Source organism: Mixophyes fleayi, chromosome 3 (assembly GCF_038048845.1).
Source record: "Mixophyes fleayi isolate aMixFle1 chromosome 3, aMixFle1.hap1, whole genome shotgun sequence".
Lineage (NCBI taxonomy): Eukaryota > Metazoa > Chordata > Amphibia > Anura > Limnodynastidae > Mixophyes > Mixophyes fleayi.
Genome location: NC_134404.1, coordinates 344660623 through 344683903, shown reverse-complemented (window position 1 = coordinate 344683903; position 23281 = coordinate 344660623). Strand labels below are relative to the sequence as shown.

Here is a 23281-nt window from a genome sequence, read left to right as displayed (position 1 = left end):
TGTTATCACTGTAAAAGGGGGATCAACTACATATTAAAGTATATGTATTTAAATGCAATGTCATTACAGTCCATGTTAGTGTAATGGTCAAGTGTCCAAATACTTTTGTCTATATAGTGTACATACAGTACATGGCCAAAAGTATGTGGACACCCCAAGTACACATCCATAGCTGCTTGTTGAACTTTTCCTTCCAAAGCAATTGGCAACAATATGTAGTTGGTCCCCCCCTTTCTTGCTATAACAGCCGCCATTCTTCTGTGATGGTTTTCCACTAGATTTTGGAATATGCCTGCGGGGGGGTTCAGATCCATTCAGCCTCAAGAGCATTAGTGAGGTCGGGCACTAATGTTGGGTGATAGTGAGGTCGGGCACTAATGTTGGGTGATAGTGAGGTCGGGCACTGATGTTGGGTGATAGTGAGGTCGGGCACTGATGTTGAGTGATAGTGAGGTCGGGCACTGATGTTGGGTGATAGTGAGGTCGGGCACTGATGTTGGGTGATAGTGAGGTCGGGCACTGATGTTGGGTGATAGTGAGGTCGGGCACTGATGTTGGGTGATAGTGAGGTCGGGCACTGATGTTGGGTGATAGTGAGGTCGGGCACTGATGTTGGGTGATAGTGAGGTCGGGCACTGATGTTGGGTGATAGTGAGGTCGGGCACTGATGTTGGGTGATAGTGAGGTCGGGCACTGATGTTGGGTGATAGTGAGGTCGGGCACTGATGTTGGGTGATAGTGAGGTCGGGCACTGATGTTGGGTGATAGTGAGGTCGGGCACTGATGTTGGGTGATAGTGAGGTCGGGCACTGATGTTGGGTGATAGTGAGGTCGGGCACTGATGTTGGGTGATAGTGAGGTCGGGCACTGATGTTGGGTGATAGTGAGGTCGGGCACTGATGTTGGGTTATAGTGAGGTCGGGCACTGATGTTGGGTGATAGTGAGGTCGGCACTGATGTTGGGCACTGATGTTGGGTGTCGGCACTTGGGTGATAGTGAGGTCGGGCACTGATGTTGGGTGATAGTGAGGTCGGGCACTGATGTTGGGTGATAGTGAGGTCGGGCACTGATGTTGGGTGATAGTGAGGTCGGGCACTGATGTTGGGTGATAGTGAGGTCGGGCACTGATGTTGGGTGATAGTGAGGTCGGGCACTGATGTTGGGTGATAGTGAGGTCGGGCACTGATGTTGGGTGATAGTGAGGTCGGGCACTGATGTTGGGTGATAGTGAGGTCGGGCACTGATGTTGGGTGATAGTGAGGTCGGGCACTGATGTTGGGTTATAGTGAGGTCGGGCACTGATGTTGGGTGATAGTGAGGTCGGCACTGATGTTGGGCACTGATGTTGGGATGTCGGCACTGATGTTGGGCACTGATGTTGGGTGATAGTGAGGTCGGGCACTGATGTTGGGTGATAGTGATGTCGGGCACTGATGTTGGGTGATAGTGAGGTCGGGCACTGATGTTGGGTGATAGTGAGGTCGGGCACTGATGTTGGGTGATAGTGAGGTCGGGCACTGATGTTGGGTGATAGTGATGTCGGGCACTGATGTTGGGTGATAGTGAGGTCGGGCACTGATGTTGAGTGATAGTGAGGTCGGGCACTGATGTTGGGTGATAGTGAGGTCGGGCACTGATGTTGGGTGATAGTGAGGTCGGGCACTGATGTTGGGTGATAAGGCCTGGCTTTCATTCTACGTTACAGTTCATCCCAAAGGTATTGGTAAAGAATGAGGTAAGGTCTCTCTGCAGACCAGTCAATTCTTTCACATCAAAATCATGAAACCATTTTTTGATGGATCTCGCAGAGTGGCACCATCATCCTGCAACAGGAAAGGGCTTTCCCAAACTGTTACCAGATTAAAATTTTCCATCATTGGAACTAAGAGGCCCAGGCAAACCATTAAAACACTGCCCCAGGATATTATTCCTCCTCCATCAGACTTTACAATTGTCAGTACGCATTCAGGTAGGAAGCGTTGTCACCCAATGTCGTCCGTCAGTCTGCCACTGGTGAAACGTGATTCGTCACTTCAGAGAAAGAGTTTCCAGTGGCCGTGTGCTTTACTCCACTCCAGCTGCCATCTGCCATCCATGAAGCTCCAAGTGAACAGTTCTTGTGCTGATGTTGCTTCCAAAGGCAGTTTAGAACGTGGTAGACAATGTCACATGTTATGTACCTCAGCGCTCGTCAGCCTCATTCTGTGAGCTTGTGTTGGTCCGAGACATTTCCACTTCACAATAACAGCATTTACATTTGCCTGGGGCAGCTCTAGCAGGGCAGAAATTTGCCAAACTGGGAAAATTCCATGTTGAAAGCCCTTCTGCTGCGGTGTGACTATGGAGATTACATGGCTGTATGTTTGGTTTTATGCAGCTGTTAGCAATGGGTGAGGCTGAAATGGCCACTCTATGTCTTTATATTGTCGGTGCTGACTCTGTGCTGGTTGTTTATATTGTCGGTGCTGATTCTCTGCCGGGTGTTTATATTGTCGGTGCTGATTCTGTGCCTGGTGTTTATATTGTTGGTGCTGATTCATGCGGGGTGTTTATATTGTCGGTGCTGATTCTCTGCCGGGTGTTTATATTGTCTGTGCTGATTCTCTGCCGGGTGTTTATATTGTCGGTGCTGATTCATGTCGGGTGTTTATGTTGTCGGTGCTGATTCTGTGCCTGGTGTTTATATTGTTGGTGCTGATTCTCTGCCGGGTGTTTATATTGTCGGTGCTGATTCATGCCGGGTGTTTATATTGTCGGTGCTGACTCCTTTCCGGGTGTTTATATTGTCGGTGCTGATTCTCTGCCGGGTGTTTATATTGTCGGTGCTGATTCATGCCGGGTGTTTATTTTGTCAGTGCTGATTCTCTGCTGGGTGTTTATACTGTCGGTGCTGATTCATGCTGGGTGTTTATATTGTCGGTGCTGATTCTGTGCCATGTATTAGATTATGTTGGTGATGGGATAACTGTGTGTCTTCTCTTTGTTATATCGGTTTAATACTGTAATATGGTATATGGCTATTTTGAATAAAATGTTTATTATAAACTGTGGATCTGCTCTTACTAAGTAATACTGTTTTGGGGCCTCATTTGAGAGCGCAAAAAAGTTTCACCCTACAGCGTTTTTCATTATGTGTAAATGTACCTACTTATCCCAGCGCCAGCGTTGTTTTACTCCTTCTGTTATTTGTAGCTGGCCCTGAAAGTTCTGGTTCTGCAGGAAATGTGCATGATGGAACCCACTGCAGATGCCGCCATCGTGATGCATTCACATACACAGAGGAGGAGGATGTGTGCTGCAGGCCGCTAGTTACTCTCTATGCCTGTCCATGTACTTATGTTGCCACTGTTAGGTACAATATGACCACTGGGTGGCAGTGTTCCATCAGATCCATAGATAACTTTCCTCATTATCTTTGCAGAACAATCACTTTGTCACTGATAAAACTATGTCCATATATTGTCTGTAGTATGATTATATTGCTGGACTGAGTGCTCTTGGTGCTGGTTAGGTTGGTAGAAATGCTAATTTGGGGTTATAAGTCCTCTTCATAAGACAGTTTGTGAAATGCAAAAATTAAACTTGGGAAAAGTCTGAAAGCTCAGATACATTGACCTGTTGGCAGCACAGTGGTTAGCATCGCTGAATTGCAGCCCGGGGACCACATATTCTATTCTGACTAGGGCCCGGTCCGTGTAGAGTTTGTGTGTGTTCCCCATGTTTGTGTGGGTTTCCTACCACAGTCCAGAATCATTCTGATAGCGTGTAATGAAATGAACCCTAGTGTGTTTGTATGTGAAGCGTTTAGACTGTTAGCTCCATGGGGCAGGGACTGATGTGAGTGCAGAGTGTTGCTTTGCTTTGTGCACAGTTCCGCTGAGCAGAGAGTTTGGCATCTCGCTGCTGGTTGTGTCTTCAGTGAAGGACACATCTGTTTCCATTACATGGCAGGACATTCGGCCCGCCAGCCACCCGCTCTAGCCAGCCCTTGAAGCTGTGATTATCCGGCTGGAATGCTTTGTGGAGCCGGGAGCCAACTGATGTGATTTCTGGTCTCCCGGAGATTCTGCTATCAGTGTACGGATGTGATGTGGAGTTTACGTTGTAATAGATCTGCACACACACTGGGCACAGACTATGAAGTTGGTTTGTTGAATATTTCAGTTATGTTATTACAGATATTTCGCTCAAAACATATTTAGGACCTGGAGCAATGTGACAGCAATTACTGTAATTTTACTGTAGGAAACCTCAATGCTGAGGATTTTATTCAGCGGATCCTGTGTTTATCAGAGACCCCAGTGGTGTAATTTGGTGGGCATCTCCTAGTTGTGTGCCCCCCACAGACAGATATTTATTACATGTCTGTACCCGTTGCGTGTAGGTACAGGACTCTGTATGTCTGTAAGCTCTTGTGGCGAGAGCCGACTTGCCACAACTGGCACCGTGTATTTACAAATAATGTATAATTCGTGGGTCCGTCAAAGTTGGTTTCACCTCTAGAAGCTGCAGAAGGATCGTTGGAAAGTATCCGGCAGAAGCTCCATTTGTGGCGTAGTTGTTGAGTATAAGAGAACGTGTCACAAAATAAATCATTACATCACAATTTTCATTAATGTACCTTTATCCCAGCTGAGAAACACAAACCTGCCAGAGACATTCTGATTTAGCATCTAATTTGGTCATTGTTTTATATCCCCCCCCCCCCCAACGATTGTTTTATATCCCCCCCCCAACGATTGTTTTATATCCCCCCCCCAACGATTGTTTTATATCCCCCCCCCCAACGATTGTTTTATATCCCCCCCCCCCAACGATTGTTTTATATCCCCCCCCAGCGATTGTTTTATTAAACTATTGTAGCATGTGTGCGCTTTCTAGCAATCAGTGATCCCTATGCTAGTATCCCTTCTTCCTCCATTCTCTGGGTGCCCACTTATAAGCACATCTTCTAGAATAGAATACCAGCATCTCTGTCACAGAGTAGAGTGTTATATAAGTGTGGATTGTGATGTAGGGCACAGTGTACTGCCTGACCGTCACCTACATACACACTGATACCTGCAATGCAAGTAAAAATGTCTAAATCCTGCATTGCATTTAATATTTGTTTAGATGCGTTTACAAGTCCGTTCGACTTGCGGGCATCATCATCATTTATATAGCGCCACTGATTCCGCAGCGCTGTACAGAGAACTCGCTCACATCAGCCCCTGCCCCATTGGAGCTTACAGTCTAAATTTCCTAACATACACACAGACACAGACAGACTAGGGTCAATTTAAAAGCAGCCAATTAACCTACCAGTATGTTTTTGGAGTGGGAGGAAACCGGAGCACCCGGAGGAAACCCACGCAAACACGGGGAGAACATACAAACTCAACGTTTGGTACAATGATTTTTATTTTCACAGCCGTTAACATTCACTTAACTTGCATTAGAGACAAATTTTGAACATAGGCTTTTAACGCCCGTGTGAATGTATAAGATTGGAGGTGGCCCCTCACCTGCGGGTTTTTGCAGTCCTTACCTCGGTATCCCCAAACTTTGGGAGATGCTCATCCCACTTGTTGTATTTTCCAGGCTGCGGCACCTGGAGGCAGAGACCGGAGTTAGGCATTCTCTGTACGTGAGACAAAGGGACCAGAATCAGCAACGTTCTAGTAGACAGATGACCCGTACGTCTACCTTTAGGGACTAGGTAGAAAGATAAATGCAACTTTTATGTTTAGCGCACAATCAGCAAATCACATTCATATTTTATGGTTTAATGACAATTTAGAGAAGAGAGTGGTTTTCATATGGAATTAGTCGCTGGCATTTATTTCTATATTTATTTATGTGTTGAGAGTCGTTGGTTTTCTGCTACACCTGAAGCTACACAATAGTTTACCAGTTCTGCCACTGTTACCAGTGCTGCCAGTCTGAATGGACTCGGGTCTGGGAGCTGAGCTCTGGTTGGCAGTGGGTAACACTGAGCTTCTCCTGAGCGAGAGGCAAATACTATTGTCATATAGTATTGTATTATTTCTGTAACGGCTGGAGTGTATTATTCTGAAATCACTGGTCTAGATTCAATAGCGATAACTCTGCGTGAGATTCCCACTTACTTCTGGGCAATTGTGCTAATAGTTTGAATGCTTATTGTTTTAGTGATAAGAAGGAGCGCTGTGCTAGAAAATAACAGGCTGTTCAATAATATATATTTGCCTTGCTGGGTTGTGAAGTGCTAAAACACATCCTGCGGAGGACAGTAAATGCATTTTCGGTGCTGAATTATTGATAGTGAAGACATCAATTGTCATACTCTGCTGCTGCCACTTGATGGCGCTATTGTTTAGTCTACTGATAAACGCTCCCTCCCTGGACCCTGCAGTGCTAATGTTTTGACTCTTTCCTAAGTGAGATCTTTCAGTATTATTGTATGAGGGAGCTGTGGAATATTCATGTATTATAATTTTAATACAGACATACGGTTCACAGTCCTCTCATTTTCATCCACAGCTCACCTGCTTGGTTAGATGGTAATGCGCTACATAACCTGCATAATCCTGCTGAATATTTAAGTCCTGTGTAATAGTCTGATTGAGACTTGGATAGTTAGATGCAGCCTGAGAGAGTCTGGCCGCTGTATTTGAACAGTAAAGTATAAGCGTCATTTCTAGAGCTGTTTAACCCTTAGCAGAACATCTTCCTGGCAGGTGACCATTAATGAAGCCATCACTCTATATCTCGTTTGTGTTTAACTCCCATCTTTGGTTCTCAGTTGTCCAATTATCTCACTGCCATGGCTGTCGCACGTTCAAGGTTCCTACCGCAGTAATATATTGTTCCTTAACACAGAAGTGAACGTCTGCACTATAAGCTAGTAGAGAAGATATATCTGCAGCTTAGAAATCCTTAACATAAAAAGGAGGGCGATCTATCTCAGCCTCTATAAATTGTTGTAAAGTCAGGGAGAATTTGTTTCTTGGGTGAAAGGCAAAGCAAGGTTATGTAGATTAACAGGTGCCCTGCTCTGGTGCAATGGATTCTCGCATCCTGACTTTATAAAAGTTGTAATAGAAAAAGAGAGAGGTTCCTCACTAACAAATGTCACTTCCCATCTGGACCTCATCAAGATCTCTCTCCCTCGGGGACAAACTTCTTTTTCACGTCACAGATTGAGGCTCAGCCTGGTCAATTGCTCCTCTGTGTCTTGTCTCCGTGTCTTGGACTAATTTGAAGCTCCGGCTTTGGTTCATTAGAAGGAACGTGCGGAGGTGGAGAGGTAGTGGAGAAGCAGAGCTGTACATTACTTTCATTGTGGGGAGATTAAAACCATAGACAAGTGTGAGGCCAAGGTGACCCTTCCAGGAAATACAGAGGACATGATTACATGGATTCAGAAAGAAAATCACATTTAAACGCTGGCAGTTCTGCAAGATTAAAGAACGAGGTCTCATAATACTTTTATTGTACGATACGTGACCCAAGCACGTATCCGACTTGTCATTGTAAGATGTCACTGCTGAGTTCTGTGTTGCTGAGACAGAGGTTATATTATGTCCTGTGAGGGGCAGCAGCAAATCACTTGTTGTTTCTAAGAATCATTGGACCCAGTATAGCAGCCCTGCTGTTCATGGTCAGAGATGTAAATGTAAAGGATGTTTCTGAAAGAAATGGACAATCATCATCATCATCATCATCATTTATTTATATAGCGCCACTAATTCCGCAGCGCTGTACAGAGAACTCATTCACATCAGTCCCTGCCCCATTGGAGCTTACAGTCTAAATTCCCTAATATATACACACACTCACACAAAGACAGACATAGAGGGAGACAGACAGAGACTAGGGTCAATTTTTTTTTTTTTTTTTTTTTTTTTTTTTTGATTGCAGCCAATTAACCTACCAGTATGTTTTTGGAGTGTGGGAGGAAACCGGAGCACCCGGAGGAAACCCACGCAAACACAGGGAGAACATACAAACTCCACACAGATAAGGCCATGGTCGGGAATCGAACTCATGACCCCAGTGCTGTGAGGCAGACGTGCTAACCACTAGGCCACTGTGCTGCCCATAGATCCAACCATAGATAATTAAAGCATTTGAAAAAACAACTATATTTTGTTTTCCATATTTTTTCCAATAAGACAACACGATCTTTTGCCATGAAATGGCTTCACCCCCCAGCATAACACCTCCTACCTCGCCCTGATGTCCGTGCTGGTGGTGCATATCTGTAATCTGGTAAAGGTGGAGTTCTGGGGGGGTGTCTGTAAATAGCACAGGCTGTCCTAGCAATCATGTACAAAGGTCAGTACATTTCTGATGAAGTACCGGTTATTGTCATAATCAGCCGAGAATCTCTCAGTCGCAGTTCTTGTAAGAAGACGGAACTTGCTGGAGAGGACTCAGAAATATGGCAAGATGCAGAGAACAATTTAGGAAGGATTGAATAAACATAGATAATCTCATAATAAAAAACACCAGAAGGGTACAGTAGTACATTTTCTACCTTAAAGTCATTGATATCATTAATGCTGGTAGCCATGTTGTTTGTTTTGAGAACCTGAAATTAAGATTGACGGTAATCTGCTGGGTAATAGAAGTTCCTTCAGCTAAGTACTAAACATCTGATCCTTTCTAGTAATACACATTTGTACTAGGTCTGTGCAAGTTATTTGTAACCACCACGTATACAAAGACTATAACTTACGTTGAGAACATTACATTATAATGTGAACGATCATTATTACAGTTAAATCAGTGTGATTCTGTCTGTTGGAAGGACTGTGACACATCCAGCATTAAAGTATCTGATGTATCCTACATTGTGACCAGCAGAGACCTTTCCTGTTTAGTTACGACGTACCTGCAGTCTCTGTATGTCCCTGGCATAGTAAGTACTCCCAGGGAGGTAGAGTGTGCCAACCTGTCCTAACTTACACAGCTGTTGTCTGTGGCCTGAAATACTGTCACTGAGATCATCCCACCTGTGTCCTCTGTCACTGAGATTGGCTCACCCTGTACCCCCTGGCCCGAGATCCTCCTACCCAGTGCCCTCCTGCACCAAGATCGTCCTACGAGATCATCCCACCCTGTGCCCCTTGACCCCGAGATTGTCCCACCCTGTGCCATCTGTCACCGAGAGCGTCCCACTCTGTGCCCTCCTTCACAGAGATCGTCCCACCCTGTGCCCCTTGACCCCGAGATCGTCCCACCCTGTGCCCTCTGTCACCGAGAACGTCCCACCCTGTGCCCTCTGTCACCAAGATCATCCCACCATGTGCTCTCCGGCACTGAGATCGTCCCACGAGATCATCCCACCCTGTGTCCTCTGGCACTGAGATCATCCCTCCCTGTGCCATCTGGCACTGAGATCATCCCACCCTGTGCCCTCTGGCACTGAGATCATCCCTCCCTGTGCCCTCTGGCACTGAGATCATCCCACCTGTGTCCTCTGTCACTGAGATTGGCTCACCCTGTACCCCCTGGCCCGAGATCCTCCTACCCAGTGCCCTCCTGCACCAAGATCGTCCTATGAGATCATCCCACCCTGTGCCCTCTGTCACCAAGATCATCCCACCATGTGCTCTCCGGCACTGAGATCGTCCCACCTGTGTCCTCTGTCACTGAGATTGGCTCACCCTGTACCCCCTGGCCCGAGATCCTCCTACCCAGTGCCCTCCTGCACCAAGATCGTCCTATGAGATCATCCCACCCTGTGCCCTCCAGCACTGAGATCATCCCACCCTGTGCCCTCTGGCACTGAGATCATCCCACCCTGTGCCCTCTGGCACTGAGATCGTCCCACCCTGTGCCCTCTGGCACTGAGATCGTCCCACCCTGTGCCCTCTGGCACTGAGATCGTCCCACCCTGTGCCCTCTGGCACTGAGATCGTCCCACCCTGTGCCCTCTGGCACTGAGATCGTCCCACCCTGTGCCCTCTGGCACTGAGATCGTCCCACCCTGTGCCCTCTGGCACTGAGATCGTCCCACCCTGTGCCCTCTGGCACTGAGATCGTCCCACCCTGTGCCCTCTGGCACTGAGATCGTCCCACCATGTGCCCTCCGGCACAGAGTGCGGCCCACATTGTGTCCCTCTTTGATTTTTGATATACTCTTTAAGGTTTAGCACCACCAATAAAGTAGATGCAGCTATTTTGTGGACTGAACCAATATCCATAACTGCGCAACCTCTCATGTCACTCCTCGGTGACATCACTAAGGACTAGTGAATTGATGATGGACTTATGTCGGCTCAGACAGAATAACAGCTGCCGTCACCGGGTGAAGGTAACAGGGATAATGTCTCCATGACCGTCAATGTCTTGTACTGTTATGACTTATATAAAGGGGTAATATTCCGGTTACCTCAGTGACTGCACAATGATGTCTGCAGCGCTGGTAGATGATCCCCTCTGTGTTCTTCTCCTCTACCACAAGAGCTCAGTATCATTCTTATTCTGGCTGCTTCATGAATGATTTTATAAAGGTTCTTCAGGTCAAACTACAGTTGAAACTTTCTTCCCATTTGGGAAAATTTGCATTTATCTAAATATAATTATCAAATGTAAATTATTTGCACTAAAAATAAGATAATAGAACTAAGAGCTGTTTATCTTAACATTCTCAAAGGTGAAAATCTTCAGTGAAGCCACATCGACCAATCAGCAGTTGTCTTCTATCTGTGTAGTGCAGGTAAGACTATGAAAGCAAGATGTTGATTGGTTGCTGTGGTTTAAATGTTATTAACTAACCCCCTCTATTCATGTAACAAGGCTGCCCGCCATTACCGCTTGTGATTAAGAACGGTGCGGTGGATTCTGCCAACGTCCGTTTTTGGACGGGAAGCGCGTTGGTCACTTGTGATATTTCACTCCAAAGTAAATTTTCAGTTTTTGGTGGAATTATCCTTTAAATTCATACCATGGACAGTTCCACTGACTGAACCCATTAAGCGTTTAATTACACCCCTAGGACTCTGATTGCCCGTCAACGAGTAAACCAGATCCACCAACTCTCATGGAAAGAATCAACAGAGCTGAGATTTCTGGGCACAATGGATCTATTTGGTGCCCCTTGAATGCAATAAAAAAGTCACATGAACCTCAAGACAGGACCCGCGCAGTAAGAGGCTGTCGCTGTAAGCCTCTATCATCTCTCCACAACGAGGGCCGCGGAGGGACGCGGCAAACACCGAAAACTTTGTTAAAATTGTATATTACGCGTGTAATCTCCCAATGTCCCTTCCTTTTCCCTGTGTTTTCTCTTCCCATCCCACCCTCTGTTTTGCATTTCGCATATGAACCAATTTACTAGACCAGTGGATCCCAAACTTTCTCAGTTTGAGGCACCCTTAGGCTCTCCATAATTTTTTCAAGGCACCTCTAAGCAAAAATAATTACCAAGTAGTCCCCTGTCCTGGCCGCGGCACCCTTGTGAGATCACAGTGTTTGGGAACCACTGTACTATACAGAAAAACGCCATGAAACAGCCGCACACAACATTTCTATATAACCCTTATTACTGAGCACAATTCCTTAAGTATTCGTATTATGTATCCATGTAATCCTCAGTAGTCCTAGAGAGATGTAACAGTATGACTGTGTTACAATAACAACATCCTGTAATATCCCCTAAAATCCAAATGCGGGCGCAAACAAAAGTAGAATTTCCGCTGGAAAAAATTCTCTTCCATGGACGCCAGAAAACCAAAGTACCAAAGTATATATTTATGGGGGAAAGTGACCGAGGGAAATGTAAAAATTGTTCTGGTGAGATGGAGTGAACTTCTGTTCCTGAAGGAAATACTACTAACCAAAGTATAAAATATTCTAAGATCATTTTGTTCCTAATCTCTTAAATTGTAGCCAACCATAGAACAATGTCAAGGAAATCCGTGATTAGGAACCGCGGGGTCTGGCGTGAGTGTGACACGATTACCTCATCTCTAAAATATCTCATCAATATAATTGGTGCCGCGAAGGTTTCCCGCTGAAAGGCGTCATCTGGTCTGTTTACTGTGAGCGCTGACTGTTTACGGTATAACGAGTCCTTATCTAGTGCTTATCTTGTCTGTTTGTTTGGTTAATGATGGCTCCATAATTAGTGTGCACATGAGGAGGAACGCTGGAGATCAGCAGATTATACACATTGTACAAAAATACAGGGTTCCTCATTACATGCAGAGCTCCCTCTTCTGTCCTGTCACACAGCCGTCAATGTTATTATTTATTATCATCACGTTAATGAGACCATCAGGCATTTCAGTTTACCTGGTTTAGTAAATAGCGATGTGTTATACAGTGCCTTGAAAGAGTATTCAGAAAACATTGTCTTTTCAATATTTTTTAAGAATAATTTGTATTTTTGTGTCACTGATTCATCTTTATAGTCACCTCCTCCAAGAAAGGTAACCAGCACCTTAATACAGATGAACTGTAATATATCATTCAGGAAGGATTCCTCAATATTTAGTTAGCAACTTTTGGGATCTGAACAACATTATTACACAGACAGAGTCTTTTGTGGGTTAATCTCTCAGTGAATGCATGCTCTTCAGTCTAGTTATACTGGCGTTTAGCTGTGATGACATGAGGTTGTGTGATCAGACGGTACCCGCTGGCGTGTGATGTGTTGTTAGAGGTGACGACACGTGTCGGTAGCACTGAAATGGAACAAGCAACGATCCAAATGTAAAACTACTGCTGTGTTTTCCAGAATGCTTACCAGGAAGGAGGGAGATGGACTAGACTAGTCTAGCAGTTCAAAGAGAAACAGAAGAGCTGCCACTGTCTTCAGGGAGAAGCTATGTAATGAGACCTGCTCCTGTTTTATCACAGTGATCTAGGCTCATTCTTACAATGTTTCCAGGTCCTTACACACCAGTGCCATCATAGGGTGAGGTCACCACCAACCAGCAGGACCTGAACCGCGAAGGGAGCCAGAGATGGTGTCTACCTATGGTTGGTTATTTTCCACAGCCTGAGCGATTAATCCGTCTCCCTGGCACGCCTGTTAAGAGATTTTAATGAACTCCATTTGAGTTCATTGAATTACATTAAATAAAAATATTGACTTTCATTAGAGAAATGCGATGAGATTCTGAGAGATAGTCTGCGGGTCATACTAATCACATTGTCATATTACTGCTCCCTTCTCCCCGGTCACGGCCATCTTTGTCTGCACGGTAGCTGCTTTGTGAGGAAGATGGATAAGATCTAATATTAATAGATTGACGGCGCCTTAAAGTGACCCTGACTTATCTGTACATTACACATATCGGGGCAAGTAGAATATAACTAAACCCATGTTTTATTTACTGTGTGTTGTCTCTTCTATATAGCTATATCCATCTTTATACATGAAAAGCCCAGAATAATCCCGCTCGTGTGTTTGGTGAAGGGAATTGTATAGAGCAGATTATCAGAGACTGACCGGTGTGTAGTCTACACGTGGGAAGATTCATCTCTCCTAATATACACACAAAATGTAGCTAGAGGGAAGGGTTAATAATACCAACGTGTCATGCCACAAAATGTATATCTGCATGGCAGTGGGCATCTAATCTGCAGCTTTGGGTCATTGTTCTGCTGGTGTATAAATCTTCTCACAGGTCCCAGGTCTCTTGCAGATTGCAGCAGTTGTTGCTACAAGTTTTGTCTGTATTTTCCCCTCTATTTAGGCAAGTTCTCCTGTCCATGAAGCAGGGACGCCCCCCCCTGTAGATTATACTCCCACCGCCATGCTTCACAGTAGGGATTCTGTTCTTGGGATGATGCCAAATGTATTGTCTAGTGTTGAGAGCAGACAGTTCAGTCTTAAATTTATCAGATTGTAGACCTTTCCTCCGCTTGGTTTCAGGGTGTCCCAGATGCTTTCTGGCAAACTCTAGGGGTTAGATTTACTAAACTGCGGGTTTGTAAAAGTGTAGATGTTGCCTATTGCAACCAATCAGATTCTAGTCATCATTTTGTAGAATGTACTAAATAAATGACAGAGAGAATCTGATTGGTTGCGATAGGCAGCATCTCCACTTTTTCAAACCCGCCATTTAGTAAATCTAGCCCTAGGTGAGGTTTCGTGTGCGTTTTTCTTTTCATCAGTGTTTTTATTTTTTGCCACCCTCCCATAAAGTACAGATTTGTAAAGTGCTTCAGGGAGTATCATTAATCTTTCAAATTTTCTTATATCCTTTCCCTGATTTCTGTTTCTCAGATGTGCTTTCAATATTCTCTGATCTTCACATTGAAGCTCTTGTCTAGAAGTACAACCACTTTAATTGTACACAGGTGGGCTTCAATCGATTAATTGTGATCTCTAAAGACAACTGATTGCTCCAGGGGTTATTTAAGGTGCATCTTAGGGTGAATATGTTTGTTATCGATAATGTGAATAATTTTATAGTCCCTGTAAATGGCTTATTCAGTCTATGTATGTATAGTTAGTGTGTGCCCTGTGATTAACAGAACTCTTCACATACTTTCAATTACAAATGTCTATTTCAGATTCTTAGACAACGATTACGTTATAATAAATATTGTGGATTCATTATCCCCTCTGCTGACCAGTTCTCTGCCTGGTATCACACATGGATGACTGGTTTCTGCTGGGATCTCCCCTCCCTCATAATATAGAATCATCTCTCCGTTAACCTCTGGGCTCTCTGTAAGAGGGAGCAGCAGACAGCACTGAGCTTAGTGTGAGCTCAGACCAAGCGGATCCTAAGAGGTGCAGTGCTGGGGGCAGCCATGCAGAGCAGACATCTCTGTACAGAGGAGGCATTAACCATTAGCTGGGGTGGGTGACAGCTGCTGAACAGAGAGAATTACAGCAATTAAAGTAACTCCATACTCATTGCTAGTCACAATAGTAGAACGATTCTTACATATTTGTCCCTTTAATTACACTTGGACCTTACTTAGATTTTTCTTAATCATATTACTTTTGTTAAAAGAAAAGCTAGTTCTACTGTACAAGAACAATATATATAGACTGAATAATGAAAAATAAGATTAAAAGCCAGAGATTTTTTTATTAGCTATTTATTCTTTAAATAATATACTATAAGATGGTTTTGATCGATTAAATGTAAAAAACACCCCCACAGTTTTACACCCTCCTATATACAAATACTCCATGAGCTATAAGACTTGTGGAGGCCACAGACTGCCCCCCCCCAGTCCTCACATAGTGCCTGCAGTACATCTACTACTACTGTGAAATAATCACACTGTATCGGGATAGTCCTCACATAGTGCCTGCAGTCCCTCTACTACTTCTATGAAATAATCACACTGTATCAGGATAGTCCTCACATAGTGCCTGCAGTCCCTCTACTACTTCTATGAAATAATCACACTGTATCGGGATAGTCCTCACATAGTGCCTGCAGTCCCTCTATTGCTACTATGAAATAATCACACTGTATCGGGATAGTCCTCACATAGTGCCTGCAGTCCCTCTACTACTTCTATGAAATAATCACACTGTATCAGGATAGTCCTCACATAGTGCCTGAAGTCCCTCTACTGCTTCTGTGAAATAATCACACTGTATCAGGATAGTCCTCACATAGTGCCTGCAGTCCCTCTACTGCTTCTGTGAAATAATCACACTGTATCGGGATAGTTCTCACATAGTGCCTCCAGTCCCTCTACTACTTCTATGAAATAATCACACTGTATCAGGATAGTTCTCACATAGTGCCTGCAGTCCCTCTATTGCTACTATGAAATAATCACACTGTATCGGGATAGTCCTCACATAGTGCCTTCAGTCCCTCTACTACTTCTATGAAATAATCACACTGTATCAGGATAGTCCTCACATAGTGCCTTCAGTCCCTCTACTACTTCTGTGAAATAATCACACTGTATCAGGATAGTCCTCACATAGTGCCTTCAGTCCCTCTACTACTTCTATGAAATAATCACACTGTATCAGGATAGTCCTCACATAGTGCCTGCAGTCCCTCTACTACTTCTATGAAATAATCACACTGTATCAGGATAGTCCTCACATAGTGCCTTCAGTCCCTCTACTACTTCTGTGAAATAATCACACTGTATCAGGATAGTCCTCACATAGTGCCTGCAGTCCCTCTACTACTTCTATGAAATAATCGCACTGTATCAGGATAGTCCTCACATAGTGCCTGCAGTCCCTCTACTACTTCTATGAAATAATAACACTGTATCAGGATAGTCCTCACATAGTGCCTTCAGTCCCTCTACTACTTCTATGAAATAATCACACTGTATCAGGATAGTCCTCACATAGTGCCTGCAGTCCCTCTACTACTTCTATGAAATAATCTCACTGTATCGGGATAGTCCTCACATAGTGCCTGCAGTCCCTCTACTACTACTATGAAATAGTCACACTGTATCAGGATAGTCCTCACATAGTGACTGCAGTCCCTCTACTACTTCTGTGAAATAGTCACACTGTATCGGGATAGTCCTCACATAGTGCCTGCAGTCCCTCTACTACTTCTATGAAATAATCACACTGTATCAGGATAGTCCTCACATTGTGCCTGCAGTCCCTCTTCTACTTCTATGAAATAATCACACTGTATCAGGATAGTCCTCACATAGTGCCTGCAGTCCCTCTACTACTTCTATGAAATAGTCACACTGTATCGGGATAGTCCTCACATAGTGCCTGCAGTCCCTCTACTACTTCTATGAAATAGTCACACTGTATCAGGATAGTCCTCACATAGTGCCTGCAGTCCCTCTACTACTTCTATGAAATAGTCACACTGTATCAGGATAGTCCTCACATAGTGCCTGCAGTCCCTCTACTACTTCTATGAAATAGTCACACTGTATCGGGATAGTTTCATAAAATATCCAACAGGCTACACTGAAGATTTCTACTTTTTGAATAACATCCCTGTAGTTTTTTCCTTATGTCTCTCTGCTTCTAACTTATTACTAAAACTACTTAAAATACATATAAAAGAGGAGCTAATAGTGCATGTATTTAATGATTGTTGTATGTTGATTGAGAAGCTGGTTACAGGAAATCAGAGCTACGTCTCTTGCTGTCAGTAGATAGTTCATTACCATGGTACTCGCTGACAGTCCGCTTCATAGGCCACAATAGCGTCTTTCAGGTAGATGAAACTGTGTCCAGCCGCTGCCCCTGCAGGTTCATGTCAGGTGAATGTCACTGGTTGGTGAAGGAGATGAAGTCACCACATTTAACCCTTTCCTGACACTCCCTGGCTGCTCCAATCTTATAATGCACAACGTCTGAACTCCCGTGCATGCTCTCTATGCTAATATCTGGATCACACCATGTCTCACACAGTGGAAGTCTTGGACCAGGCTGCGTTTTGCCTGGGGAGAGCCGGCTATTATGCTGCCAGACGTTTGTGAGATGGCGAAGCATCTACTGATAAGAATTAGTTCAATTAACTTGTGCTGATAATTTATGATCAGGATGTGCCAGCGGCTCCTCTGGGCTTATTACGTACCTGCCTCACTTAACCCTTTCCTGTCTTTGACATTTATAGGTAGCAGATACCCAGAGAGGATTTATATTGGCACTACATCACAGTAACACAAACACTTACCCGGGACAGATAATAACATGTAGTGTGAAGTAAAGGGAAAGCAGGGATGTACATATGTAATAGACATAATAAAAGTGACTTAAAGGCATTACTGGAAATCATATACTGATACCATTACAATCAAGTCAATCAATGCGGCTTCTGTATCAGCATGGAAACCACCTGAAGGCTGCAGTGTTGTGAATGAGCCCCACTATAGACCGTAGTCCACACAGAACATGTATGTCACAGACATGGCCTCCACGCTGTACATTAGGTCTATTCATGTACTGCACCATTGCACAGGCTGTGTTATGTCAGTAATAGTAATAATAGTCCTGAATATGTCCTGAAGCCGTGAGGTCTACGTATTGTCTTCTGTTGGACAAGTCTACCTCTCTCCTGTGATGGGCAGTGATGATGTTATTGATTCTCTGTCTTTCAGGTACGTCAGGATTGTGGGAACACACAACACCGTGAACAAGGTCTTCCATCTTGTAGCCTTTGAATGTATGTTCACCCACAAAACCTTTACCCTGGAGAAGGGTCTGATCGGTAAGAATTGATGTCCGTTCTCGCCTATAACAGATAACTTATATCTGTCTTTCTGCTGTGCCGGGTGTTCTGCTTGGTGGCAGTGTACGTCTTCTCCGGCTGCACCGTTATCTCTGTGTCTGTCTGCTGTGCCGGGTGTTCTGCTTGGTGGCAGTGTACGTCTTCTCCGGCTGCACCGTTATCTCTGTGTCTGTCTGCTGTGCCGGGTGTTCTGCTCGGTGGCAGTGCCAGTCTTCTCCGGCTGCACCGTTATCTCTGTGTCTGTCTGCTGTGCCGGGTGTTCTGCTCGGTGGCAGTGCCAGTCTTCTCCGGCTGCACCATGTTCTCTATGTTTGTCTGCTGTGTTCAACTTCTCTTAATTTGTATATCTAAAACATGCTGCTAGAATGAAATACGACTTTTGATAGGTTTCCAGGCTCCTGTGACTAATTAAATCATTGATTTTAAGTCAGAAACTAATTAAAGGATAACTTAGGAGGAAGGTGCAGTTCCTGGAACAGTTTACTATGTTATTGAAACAGCGAGTAGTTTTTGGTATTTAAAAAGACTTGACAGTCATATCGAATTCTAGAGACAGCTCTTCAATATTACATGTTTGGTGAGTTTTCAAAGTCTTGATGTTTTGTATTTGAAATCCTATCTCCTTTATGGAGGCAACAAATTACTTATGTTATGTCGCCAAGGACATGGGAGTTTTATCTGCATGTTGGAGAGGACATAGGAGCTTTATCTGCTTGTTGGAGAGAACATGGAAGCTGGTAGATCTTTATCTGCACGTTGTAGAAGACATGGGAGACTTATCTGCACGTTGGAGAGGACATGGGAGACTTATCTGCACGTTGGAGAGGACATGGGAGGTTTATCTGCACGTTGGAGACGACATGTTAGGTTTAGCTACATGTTGGAGACGACATGTGAGGTTTAGCTACGTGTTGGAGAGGACATGAGAGGTTTAGTTGCATGTTGGAGAAGACATGTGAGGTTTAGCTACGTGTTGGAGAGGACATGTTAGGTTTAGCTACATGTTGGAGACGACATGTGAGGTTTAGCTACGTGTTGGAGAGGACATGAGAGGTTTAGCTACGTGTTGGAGAGGACATGGGAGGTTTAGTTGCATGTTGGAGAAGACATGTGAGGTTTAGCTACGTGTTGGAGAGGACATGTTAGGTTTAGCTACATGTTGGAGAGGACATGGGAGGTTTAGCTACGTGTTGTAGGGGACATGGGAGGTTTAGCTACATGTTGGAGAGAATATGGGAGGTTTAGCTACGTGTTGGAGAGGACATGAGAGGTTTAGCTACGTGTTGGAGAGGACATGGGAGGTTTAGCTACGTGTTGGGAGAGGACATGGGAGGTTTAGCTACATGTTGGAGAGAATATGGGAGGTTTAGCTACGTGGTGGAGAGGACATGAGAGGTTTAGCTACGTGTTGGAGAGGACATGGGAGGTTTAGCTACGTGTTGGAGAGGACATGGGAGGTTTAGCTACGTGGTGGAGAGGACATGGGAGGTTTAGCTACGTGGTGGAGAGGACATGGGAGGTTTAGCTACATGTTGGAGAGGACATGAGAGGTTTAGCTACGTGTTGGAGAGGACATGGGGGGTTTAGCTACGTGTTGGAGAGGACATGGGAGGTTTAGCTACGTGTTGGAGAGGACATGGGAGGTTTAGCTACGTGTTGGAGAGGACATGGGAGGTTTAGCTACGTGTTGGAGAGGACATGAGAGGTTTAGCTACATGTTGGAGAGGACATGGGAGGTTTAGCTACATGTTGGAGAGGACATGGGAGGTTTAGCTACGTGTTGGAGAGGACATGGGAGGTTTAGCTACGTGTTGGAGAGGACATGGGAGGTTTAGCTACGTGTTGGAGAGGACATGGGAGGTTTAGCTACGTGTTGGAGAGGACATGGGAGGTTTAGCTACGTGTTGGAGAGGACATGAGAGGTTTAGCTACGTGTTGGAGAGGACATGAGAGGTTTAGCTACGTGTTGGAGAGAACATGGGAGGTTTAGCTACGTGTTGGAGAGGACATGCGAGGTTTAGCTACGTGTTGGAGAGGACATGAGAGGTTTAGCTACGTGTTGGAGAGGACATGAGAGGTTTAGCTACGTGTTGGAGAGGACATGGGAGGTTTAGCTACGTGTTGGAGAGGACATGGGAGGTTTAGCTACGTGTTGGAGAGGACACTGGAGTGGACGTTGTAGATGACCTTGGTACAGACTTTATTGATGTGTCTGTATGGTGGAACAGGTGTTGGAGTTACAGCAACACATTGGAAACGCTTAGAACTGGCCTCTGCCTGAATCATTTATTGTTAATCATATCAAACATCTCGTCTCCTTCTGTAATCACTCAGACTGTCTCCCAGGATGTCTCTCCCCATCAGTCTGTCACATCTTTCATCTGTTAAGCTGTCTAACTGTGCGGTGTAGAATTCCCCAGCAGTCCATCACATAAACACAGTAACAGAACTCATTACTGGCTTCCTATGCAGCAGCCAGTGACTATATGTCATATGAATCTGTCATATTTCGGCGTAGTCAGAGTTTAGCTCTATTCTTTCCGAAGACGGCGACATAGATTCCAAGGAGGATGCAACATGTTGGCACAACATTTTTGTAAACAGAGTGACACAAATTAAGGATGAAATTCCTATGGGTATAGCGCGACGGAATCGGAATCTCATCCAGATGGTGTTTTTAATAAATGTATCACGTAGTCAGGACGGACGGGATGAGAATGTAGGGAGCGGCGTGTGGACTCCTCAGTGCAGAATAAATACATTCTGTGCTGCGTTTATAACCAGTTGGGAAGCTGGAGGCTGCCAGTAGCTTGGTATCAACGTGTCGTATTGAGGCGTTCTGCACAGACCACTAGAATTAACCATCGGATATCACTGGAGATCTATTAATCCAACAAATTTAAGGAAATTAATACATTCTGACATTTTAAGTAAAAATAGAACTATAACTAATATTTTGCAATGTCAAACGTATCGATTTGTACAATTTCTCCATACAGAGAATAACAGAATAATGGCAGGCTCTTTATATACATGAGTGTTTTACTCCATCTAACTCTGATGTAAAACTAAATGTCGCTCATGTTCTGTATATGGCTGCACACGTGTTCCGTCATCCACAAACATTCCTGTATAATATACAATATATTTAGCTTTCATGTTCTGTGGTCCAGGAAACGTAATCTGCAGGAGACTATAATAATATATAATCCAGGGTCTATTCCTTCCCACCATTCTGTTACCCTGTTGTACAACGCTGTGGAATATGCTGCCGCTTTGTAAATAAACAACGAGAACTTACCTGCTCTGCTTTTTTCTGTATGCAGCCCTCTCTCATATCTACCTGTTATTAGGATAATTCTCATAAATCTCACTGTTCCTTATATTTCTGTATATTTTAGCCTAGAATAGACCTGATTTACACAATTTATTACTGAAATAACTGAAAAACTGAAATGTCTTCTTGCTATAAACCTCAGCCTCTCCTCTTTTTTGATATGTTTGTGAATTTAGCTAGTCACTTTTCTATGTAAGACATAGAAGTATTTACCTTTAGTGTTCATTTAAATAGAAATTTCCATCAGGACTGGACCTTAATATATCTAAAAGCCAGTTATTGAGCTTTAATGGCACCCTAGCCGATATGCTATGCTTTGCCATTTGAGCTTCTTGTCCTTGCCCTTTTTAGTGATTGTCCAAACCAGACTGAGAGTATGGCTGCAGTTGTTTGTGAACAAGAGGGACAACATGATTTGCTGATTTAAAAGTGGTGTAATGAATAAGAAAAAAACCTAGTTCTTTGTCCCTGAACTCTTATTTTATTGTTCTGCTTTGGTGATCGCACTCCCCTACTTCCACTGACATGAAGAACTCCCAGCAGATTTGATAAAGATTACCCCTGATCTGTCTGGGTATTATTTATAATTGGGGAGGGGGGGGGGTGACATCTCCTTGTAGCCTGCTGTGTCCAAACCATTGTAAACTCCACCACTCAATAGTCAATCATAGAAAATGTGTCATCTACATTAGGATCCAGCATTGTTGATTATAATGAAATCTTCTTTGCTCTCCACTCAGTCTGTTTGGCAGCATCAAATGTCCCCGTCAGCAGCGATTGTGGGTGTAAATATTTATAGTCCACTTATCACCTTCAACAACCTTTCACTTAGGGGTTTTATTCCAGTTCATTAAATTTGTGTCTCCCCAGGAAGGAGTCAGCTAATGTCTCCCCAGGAAGGAGTCAGCTAATGTCTCCCCAGGAAGGAGTCAGCTAATGTCTCCCCAGGAAGGAGTCAGCTAATGTCTCCCCTCATGTTATGTTTGTGCTACACAGTTTCATATTAGTAATTCTGACACATGGATGTTAAGTCCCTACAGAGAACGTGGCCACCATCGCAGAGGCAGCCAGCGTGATCGAGGGCGTGAGCCGCAGTCGGAATGCATTGCTGAACGGAGACACAAAGAATTACGACTGGGATTCGGGTTACACCTGTCACCAGCTGGGCAGTGGCGCTATTGTCGTTCAGCTCGCCCAACCTTACATGATCGGCTCTATCAGGTAGGTGCTATTCAGTCCTATGCAACCACTCACCTCCTAGAGTATAATAATATAGTATTATGCTAATTGACTAAGATGGTCAAGAGATTTACTGTGTCCTTGTAGTGAATATTAGTAGTCCTGTTATTCCTTATAATAAACATGTGTTCCTAATATACAGTATGCTGTGATGATAACCATCCAAGAGTATAGCGATAGAACAAAGCCCCCTACTGGAGTGTTTGGAGGTGTTACTGGGGCAGCATGTAGCGAGGGAATGGAAGGTCTGGGGGCGTTATTGGTGCTCGGTGCGGGGAGGGTGGGGAGGTGTAATTGGTGCACAATGCGAGGAGGAAGTGGAGGGTGTGATGGTGTTATTGGTGCTCAGTGCGGGGAGGAAGTGGAGGGTGTGATGGTGTTATTGGTGCTCAGTGCGGGGAGGAAGTGGAGGGTGTGATGGTGTTATTGGTGCTCAGTGCGGGGAGGAAGTGGAGGGTGTGAAGCTGTTATTGGTGCTCAGTGCGGGGAGGAAGTGGAGGGTGTGAAGCTGTTATTGGTGCTCAGTGCGGGGAGGAAGTGGAGGGTGTGGAGGTGTAATTGGTGCACAGT

At 44.5% G+C, this 23281-nt stretch overlaps 1 protein-coding gene across 2 annotated transcripts in view; it reads left to right on the top strand.

The window, feature by feature from the left end:
* BTBD9 (BTB domain containing 9) overlaps window positions 1-23281 on the top strand; it is a 135924-nt gene that overhangs the window by 65173 nt on the left and 47470 nt on the right. For both annotated transcript variants that reach the window (XM_075204453.1, XM_075204454.1), the window contains exons 7-8: window positions 18005-18114; window positions 22504-22693. In XM_075204453.1, coding sequence (XP_075060554.1) covers window positions 18005-18114; window positions 22504-22693 — 300 coding nt within the window. The remainder of the gene's footprint in view (window positions 1-18004; window positions 18115-22503; window positions 22694-23281) is intronic.